The 8,878-nt window shown below is 38.6% G+C and overlaps 1 protein-coding gene across 2 annotated transcripts; it reads right to left on the bottom strand.

The window, feature by feature from the left end:
* Positions 1-1,242: 1,242 nt before the first annotated feature.
* On the bottom strand, positions 1,243-5,952 carry LOC137725460 (pyrophosphate--fructose 6-phosphate 1-phosphotransferase subunit beta). 2 transcript variants are annotated; one of them, XM_068464149.1, is made up of 16 exons: positions 5,587-5,944; positions 5,240-5,401; positions 5,025-5,146; positions 4,746-4,799; positions 4,554-4,660; positions 4,301-4,406; positions 3,979-4,042; positions 3,799-3,887; positions 3,427-3,558; positions 3,101-3,271; positions 2,897-3,012; positions 2,560-2,671; positions 2,309-2,393; positions 2,006-2,050; positions 1,830-1,898; positions 1,243-1,624 (listed from the first exon to the last, which is right to left on the bottom strand). In XM_068464149.1, exons 1-16 carry the CDS (start codon positions 5,783-5,785, stop codon positions 1,548-1,550), a joined length of 1,710 nt encoding a protein of 569 aa, XP_068320250.1. In that variant the 5' UTR covers positions 5,786-5,944; the 3' UTR covers positions 1,243-1,547. The 2 variants fall into 2 exon arrangements, with proteins under 2 accessions (XP_068320250.1, XP_068320249.1); XM_068464148.1 differs by having other exon boundaries at positions 5,025-5,401; positions 5,587-5,952.
* Positions 5,953-8,878: the final 2,926 nt, after the last annotated feature.

Raw genomic sequence — 8,878 nt, 5'->3', positions numbered from 1 at the left:
AATTGTCATTGCTTCTGGTACGTACTACGTACTGTTGAATTCCAAAGAGTGCAGAAGTATGAGAGAATGATCCTTTTATTCATTGACTCCAAAGTTTGGCTTAATTAGCATACAAGAAACAAGTATAATCAGAAAAAAATTCCACGTCTAACAACCCTACTCTAGACTGTTGGGATTAGGTCAAACACTATGTATTTTCTCCGACAAATAAGGATTATTTAGCTAATTAACTAAATGAATTAAATAAAACTAATAGATAACTATCCAACAAGTACCACTAGGTTTGGAATTCTCCTAAAGATTAGGTCAAAAACCAAGAACCACAAAGCCACACAGTAGAGGATCTGGTTGGGACCTGGCACCCTCAGAGGGTTCTGAATCCTCGATCATCACCATTCATCACGCACTGTCGTCCTTCGATGCTTACGACTTGGGAATTTGAATTCCTGTAACTTGTATTCTTTCCAATTGCTTTTTTATTGCACCACCACAACTTCATTTGTCAACATGCATGCTTCTAGGTGATTTTTTTTGGGGTTTTTTATTTATAAATATTTTCCTTTTGATTGGCCAATGCGTTTTGGGTTTATTTTGATGTGATGGTTAACAACTATATTTCCATTTTCGTGTAAAACTTTAAATTGCAATTTGGCCTGAAAGTGAAATGATATTGCAATATGCCTGAAATTGGATTTTTTTCTTTTTTCTTTTTTGTTGTTGTTGTTGTATATACAATTGAGTTTTTCATTGCTGTATAAACCAGAGCACAAAGAGTTTGTGAAAGCAAGAGGAGCCTCATCGAAAAACCTCCAAGAAAGAAGGAAAAAGAGCGCTTGAACATCTTGCTCGCCAATTACAATCAATTATCATTCTCCAAATCATTTTCAAGGAATGAAGATAACCAAATGATTCCTCCTCCATTCTTGTATTAAATCCTCCCATCACTAGGTCTGCCAACGCGCGAGTCACCATGTTGCCTTTGCGTTGCTGCCACCTATAGGAGAAAAGACTAAACCTACTCTTCAAGTCATCAATCTCTTCTAAAATACTGTCATCCCTATCGAAACTCGTTATATTTTGTTTTTTTTTGAGCTTTGCTTTATTTTAGTCGCACAAACGATCCTCATTGACGATCAATGGTTGATGCGATATCCATGGTTGTTGGATCGAGAATAGTGAAGGGAAGTGATTTCTCACATACCTATTTATTTCTAGCCGTCAAATTGAGTAAATCCGGCCAAAAAAACCAACAAAATTAAACAAGTGTATTTCCATGATACATCCTTTGGCCACACTTTGATGCAGAGAAATGTAGCTGCGGAATTTTCTTCAAGGCAAAAAAATGGGGTGGGTTGACAAATACCCAAAATGTTTTACACACTTCGATGCAGAATTTTCTTCTACATTTGTCGTCCTTGAGCATAAAGTCACTATTCTACTCAAACGCAAGAGAACACAAAGATGTTAACGATGCTGAACGAAATATCAAATTGTTTTCTCAAGGTCATAAGAAATTTCACAAGCAAGGGATACAGGAAACTCTAAGCTTAAACAGAAACTCCGAGTTCCAGGAGTAGTGTGTGGCTGAGAGCGTTGGATGCTTGGCCATGAAATTGAATGGGACCTGCAACGTAAAAAAATTCAGATGAGTTACGGAGAAATGTAGCTGCGGTTAAAATGGAAATCACAATATCGACTCATGGCTAACAGTAATCGCTGATAGTTTTGTTGGACTCGGAAAAACCAGGCCAACCATGACGGTGGAGAAAACCAAGACTGAGAAAAGAAAACCTCATGAAGTTCATAAAATATTGGTATTCATAACCCACCAGGACTGATGTAACGGTTGTTGATAGCCCAGTCGTTCCTCAGGGATGCAAATTTCTTGAATGGTGCACCTGAAAATCCGACATAAGTCAAGAGTTGAGTGTGATCTTTATAATATAATACTTGAATCACACTAAGCCGAAAACAGAAACATGAATACTCTCGAGAAATCTTTTACCTTCAAGTTCTACCATTGCCTTCTTGATGACAGGCTTGAACTTACCTGGAAAACAAATTCAACAATCAGAAAATCTCCAATAATTTAGAAGGAATCAGATCGCCAAGATACATCCAAGTCTGTCTTATATAAGATCCTAAAGTACTCTTTCCTAAGGAAAACTTTTGAAAAACACAGAAGGCAATTTATCAGTTTAAAGATAATTGTCATTATTTTTGGAGAGACAATGATCTGATGGTATGCCTAGGACCCGGGAAATGAACATACAGCTACATAAAAACAATAACGAAAGATTCACCATACCATGTCTCCTTTCCACGTCCATTAATGAAGTCAATGCTGTTCCACCAACCGTCCATTCTTCCACAGGGGCATCCAAATTCCCAACCTGGATCCACGTCACGAAAAATTACATGCATAAAAAGACTTAATAGTAAGAAATAATACAACTATGACGATGGAATATGGAACCAACAGCAACTAATACAAGCCTAATTAAGAAAAAATATATTTTGGCACACTGAATAAATGAGATATAGGATAGTGGTACAAACTGATGATATCAACCCAGTTTTTCCACTGTGAAGGAGAGCTCCAGCGGCATAACCCAATGCATAGCAGTAGGTAGAATCAAAGTTGGTTGGTAAACCACATCTTCCTTCATACCTACAAAAAAAAAAAAAGAAAAAATGACAACATGTGAACAAAATTAGGGATGCAAACATTAACCAATATCTCCGATACACAACCACTAAACCTGTATCCTGATCAATCCATGCCAGCGAGCAAATCAGTTACCCTCAAAGCCCCAACACATGGGATGCACTTATTCTTAATCATTGAAACCACATTTAGCCAAAGGATTATGTCATTAAATTAAAAATTAAGTACCCGAAAAAGTGAGATTGTCCTTGGAACTGGCCATTATATGAACCTTCCTGCTTCCTCTTCTCCAAGTCTGTCTCAACCATTTGAATAAGCATCTTCTCTGTTTCTATTTTGGCAACCTAGTGGTAAAAATAAATATTAGCACGCATGATGTGCCCAGAAAATCCCAGGACGGATTTAAGTCAAATTGGAAAATGAAAAATCTACCTGAACATTTCCATGAGGATCTCTTTCAAGCATCAACTGCTCTTGGATTGCTTCAGGTAGGAAATCAAAAAGCTCTAGAGATTGGCTTGTAAGTTTCTTCTTCCACAGCCCATCTTCATCTACAACCTCATGGGCCAGAATTTCATTCAGTTCAGCAATAAGTTGCTGCACCTGCAAATGGCAAGGTTACAAACATTAATGTTAGTCAATGCAGTTATTTGAGTGTGCCTCTGTGTGGAACAGTAGCACACTTGCTTTCCAAGTAAACAAAGGAATAAGGAGAAAGAAGGGTTTAAAGTTGTTATATTTAAGATCTAGGATACTACCTCGGGAATGAAATCAATTAGACCCTCAGGGATAAGTATGACACCATAGTTATAACCAAGGTCAGCACGCTTCAAGATTACATTCACAATGTGGTCAGTGACATTTTTCAGTGTCAGCTTCTTTGCAGCAACCTGAAGAAAGATATAAGTCAGATGTATTCGGCAAATGGATATCTTTTGGTTGCACCAATAAATTACTTTGCACCATATTGCTTTCCACAAGAATACATGATGAACATTAGAAAGTAAGTGTCGATCAGTTGTGACAGAGACACCAATTCTTATTGCGTTAATATTCCCACAACACCAATTTAATTAATAAAAAAAGCAATGTGAGCAAATTGAATATGATGAAAAATATAACTGAAGTACCTCTTCTCCAATAATTGTAATGTTTGGATGAGTTTGCAAAGCACATTCTAATGTAATGTGTGAAGCCGCACGCCCCATAAGTCGTACAACTACAGACAGATACACAAAATTATATTTTACACCGCAAACATAAGATTGAAAAATTTAAAAATGCATCTAGTAGAAATTTGATTTACTTACAATGATAATATTTTCCAGTTGACCGGGCATCTGTCATGACATTGCCAATCATTTCTGCATATATCTGCATAAAGTTTTTAACAGCCTATTACAATCATGCTAGAAGAGTGAATGTTAGCTAAATGTATCAAGTAAGGTGTCTAAATGTTCATTGAACTCTTGTGATCAGGAAGAATTTACACATGATACTTTAGGTATAGGAATTAAAGGTGCTTTCATGTTTGTGATGGGAAGATGAAAATTAATAACAATACAACATGGACCTGTACAATTTGAGTTATTAATAGTACCAAGAGAAAAAAAGAAATATGGTTATAGTCACCTTGCAAGCAGTGTCAAATCCAAAACTTATGGGGACCTCTTTGCATTTCAAGTCACCGTCAATGGTTTTGGGGCAACCTATCACACGAGTTTTCAAGTTCTTCACCCTGGTTTAACAGATAAAGAAAAAAATTACAAAACCCGAGAAACAATTATATCAAAACAAAAAGTAACCTACTCTCATAATTGCATCAAAGGGCACCACGTTTGGAATGGCAAGTAAAATTATTCCAAAGAACTTCGTCACAACATACCTGAAGTTTTCAGCAAGGAGGCAGGCATTTGTGTTTGAGTCATCTCCACCGATAACAACAAGCCCATCCAAATCAAGCTTCACAGCTGTTTCTTGTGCTTGTTTAAACTACAATACATATCCATTTAAAATGGTTAGTTGGTTAGATAAACATACTTAACATGAATATCTTCACAAAGGAAACAAGAGCCACCTGCTCTGGAGATTCAATCTTGTCCCTTCCACTGCGAATCATATCGAAACCACCCTGATAAGACGAAAATACAAGCAACACGTCAATTATCTTCTAGCCAAAATGAACCTACAAGTAAAACAGAAGCATATATGTAGCTAAGTATGTGCGGTATATATTGCTTTCAAGAATTTAAACATAGACACGCACATATCACCGTGCCAGATAATCGATCCTTACAACAATTAACTTGAGGTAAAAGCTTCACACAAGGTAAAAATTCACATTCAAAACACTCACCTGATTTCTGTATGGATAAATATACTCGGGGGTAAGTTCGATGTATTTGTTTTTCATTATCCCAGCTGGCCCGCCCCTAAAACCATACATTGTGCTTCCTTTGGCGCGGTCTTGCAAGTAATCTAACACCAAAACACGGATCGAAATCAACCAAATTTCGAAAAGAAAAACAAAGTTTACGAAACATATAACAAATTGATAATTAAGACCCTCACCGAAAATTCCAGATATCACATTGTGTCCTCCGGGCGCTTGGCCTCCAGATAAAACGACACCGATCTTCAACTTCTGCTCCGGTAGACCCGAATCGGAATCGCTTGGCTCCAACAGTGCAGATGGCTGACCGAAAACATTAGGAAACAACTTCGCGATCTCCTCTGAGAAACCGAAACGAGAGACGATCAAATACGGAGTAGAAAATCCAAAAAGCACAAATTCTACAGTCTGATCGCTAAACCTAATCGACAAAAATTGAACTTCAAAATTTCTCCGAGATCAAACGCTAGAAAAAGGCATGGATCCGAGCACAAAGCAGAAGAAGAAGAAAGAATAATAAGCTGACCAGGATTGCCGGCGGCGGAGCTAGCGGGACCGTCGACAACCTTGAAGGGCTTTTTGAGCACGGAAGGGAGAGGAAGTACATGGTCGATACGACTGGCCTGGACCTCGCTGTAGACGGAGACGAATCGGCCGGTGACAGGTGCTGGAACTAACTCAGCACCGGCAGCACCGCCGTTAGCAATCAGTGATGGTGGAGCCATTGAAACCTAACACACACAGACAGTGTCTCCGAGATCTTCGAGTGTTTTTAGGTGGGACTGCGAACGGAGAGTGAAATCTATCGAATCGCGTTTGACTCCCGACAGTGAGTGTGGGCGTTTAAACGAGGAGTGGAGAAGGGTAGGAACGTCATAGGACTCTCCGCCCTGGAGCGGAATGTTAGGTGGCCCATTGGATGCGAAGGTGTTTCGGAAATTGGACGGACAAGATTTGGGGATGTGGTGCTGTATGGTCTGTTTTGGTGGTATAAACCGCAGCGGATGTTGGTGGCGGGTTTTGCGTAGGTAGACACCTAACCTTCCCGTAGTTGGTGGGCGCCAGAAATCTAGACGCGATTTGGCATATTCCGGAATCGCGGATCTTTCGTTTGCGTTCGAAACAAGGGTGTTTGGTGACAAGATTTGATTGGCAATTGGGTATCAAACTATTAGGCCCAATTGTTTGGGCCAACATTTGAGTTTCAAAACCATACAAAACCCAAAATCAGTGGTTTGAGTCATAATTTTGTGTCCCCTCAATGCAGGCGTGCTACATGAGAATCGAGCTAGTTTTTTACATCCAGGTGAATAAGGTATTTCTTTCACCTTACTATGTTTTAAATTCAAATATTATCCTATTCATTCAGTGTAAAGTAAAAAATTGTTTGTAATCAGAACGTGATGGATTTTCAAGTGAAGTTGAATTCTCTCTCCTCCTAATTCTCCTCCGTCTCATCTCCTTCTATTTAAAAGGTCAATTAGGAGCTCGTACGAAGAAAATCTAACAAAATTTAGCAAAATTGAATGAACTAATAAGTTAAACTATGAGCCACTTCATCGAGTTGACGACTTTAGCTACCATGAGGCAGAAAAACAATAATTAAAGCTTCGTGTGCAGAGAAAATTGCTATTTATCAATTAAACTACAAAGCTCTTGTTTGACGGCTTTAGCTAGCATATCACTTTAATCTCAGGCGGCTATGCTTTTCTCTTTGCTTTATTAGTTACTAATGATCATTATCGCAACGCCGTCGACTCATTTTAACAACTTGATTGCTAGTAAATGATGCTTTTCTACATATGGATTAAATATGATCATCCATATGAATCCAAACAATGTGTTAACAACGTAATTTAATGACCGCCTAAGGCTAATGATTGCCTAAGCTTCCCCCATGCAACTCAGTAATAATTTGGAGCCTCAAGGAACTTTCAGGGACACAAAGTTGTGTGCCCTTAAATAAATATCCATTGACAATGATAAAATTCCGATTTTGGCCAACATCACACTCCTCCATAATTTTGCTAAAGAACGGATCAAATTTATAATTTTTGGGAAGTAAATCAAAGCCAATTACTTCGTAAGATAAGGTATTGAGCAAACATAACCGACGGCTGAGTGCATCGGCAACTTTGTTTAGTGCTCTTGATTTATGCCGAAGAACAAATGTACATTCTTGGAGAAAGGACACCAATTTAGCATGCCGTGGATTAAGCTTTTCTGAGCACTAAGAAAACGAACTTACGATCAGAGTTCAATACAAATTCTGCATGGATGAGGTAATGCCGCCATAACTTCAAGGCTTGTATAATAGCATAGAACTCAACATCATAAGTAGAATAACCCTTCTTTGCAGCTTTTAATTTCTCACTGAAAAAAGCAATAGGACGTCCTTTTTGACTAAGGACTGCACCAATGCCCACATGCGATGCGTCACAATCAACTTTGAAAACTTCCTCAAAATTGGGCAAAGCTAGAACCGGTGATTCAGTAAGCTTTCTTTTAACTAAGTTGAAATTTTCTTCAGCACATTTGGTCCATGAAAATTGACCAGACTTAATACAATCTGTCAACGGAGCAATAATGGAACTAAAGTTCTTGATAAAGTGTCGATAGAACGTGGCTAGTCCATGGAAACTCCGCATTTTAGTTATGTTCTTGGGGATAGGCCAATTTACAGTTGCCTTGACTTTCACAGCATCAACTTTTATTTCTTCAGATGAAACAACGTACCCCAAAAAAACTACATTGTTGGTCATGAAAGAACATTTCTTGATGTTTGCATACAATTGCTATTTCCTAAGAATCTCCAATACTTGCCGAACACGATTCAAGTGCTCCATCTGGGTAGGACTAAATATGAGAATATCATCAAAATAAACAACTAGAAATTTCCCAATTAGAGGTCGTAAGACCTGATTCATCAACCTCATGAAGGTGCTTGGAGCATTAGTTAAGCCGAGCGGCATGATAAGCCATTCATAGAGCCCATCCTTCGTCTTGAAAGTCGTTTTCCATTCATCACTGGCTCGAATCCTTATTTGATGGTACCCACTATGGAGATCAATTTTTGAAAAAACCCTGTGCTCCATGAAGCATATCAAACATGTCGTCATGTCTTGGGATTGGAAATATGTATCTTACGGTGATTTTGTTAATGGCCCGGCTGTCAGTGCACATCCTCCACGATCCATCTGTTTTTTATGCGAGCAGTGCTGGAACAGCACAATGATTGATACTCTCCCGAATGTAACATTTCTTCAGTAGCTCTTTGACTTGGCATCGAAGTTCAGTGTGTTCTCTTGGGATCATTCTGTAGTGAGGTAGATTAGGCAAAGTGGCACCAAGTCAATGCGATGTTGGATTTCACGCATTGGTGGCAGCCTATCGGGTAATTCATCAGGGACAACATCCGCAAATTCTTCTAGTAAACCTTTTATGCCATCTGGAACTGGTACTCTTTTCTTTTCAACACAAGGAAATGCTAGAATGGCAGAGGCAATGCCACTCTTTTCAAATACGCGTATGAATTCTTTCATACACAGAAGACTAACAAGAGCCTCTTTGCAAGGTGGTTCTTTTAATGGAGTTAAAATATATTTGACTTCTTTGAAATTAAAAGAGTAAGTATTGTTGTACCCATCATGAATAGCTCTCCGATCAAATTGCCATGGTCTCCCAAGCAAAATGTGACAAGCATCCATAGGGAGAACATCACACCAAATATTATCTTGGTATTTACCAATTGAAAATTGCACTAAGCAACGTTCCTTGATTGGGACCTCGCCATCTTTCTTGAACCCTGAAATTTTGTA

The sequence above is a fragment of the Pyrus communis genome, chromosome 2 (assembly GCF_963583255.1).
Source record: "Pyrus communis chromosome 2, drPyrComm1.1, whole genome shotgun sequence".
NCBI lineage: Eukaryota > Viridiplantae > Streptophyta > Magnoliopsida > Rosales > Rosaceae > Pyrus > Pyrus communis.
Note: the sequence above shows the minus strand (reverse complement) of the source record. Positions and strands in the feature narration are given on the sequence as shown.

Excerpts from the sequence above, each read along its gene's own strand:
- LOC137725460 (XM_068464148.1), bottom strand. The coding sequence starts at position 5,785 with ATGGCTCCACCATCACTGATTGCTAACGGCGGTGCTGCCGGTGCTGAG. Across the intron at positions 4,407-4,553 it reads CTCCTTGCTGAAAACTTCAG|GGTGAAGAACTTGAAAACTC; the intron begins GTATGTTGTGAC and ends CTGTTAAACCAG. Across the intron at positions 3,272-3,426 it reads TAATTGATTTCATTCCCGAG|GTGCAGCAACTTATTGCTGA; the intron begins GTAGTATCCTAG and ends TGCCATTTGCAG.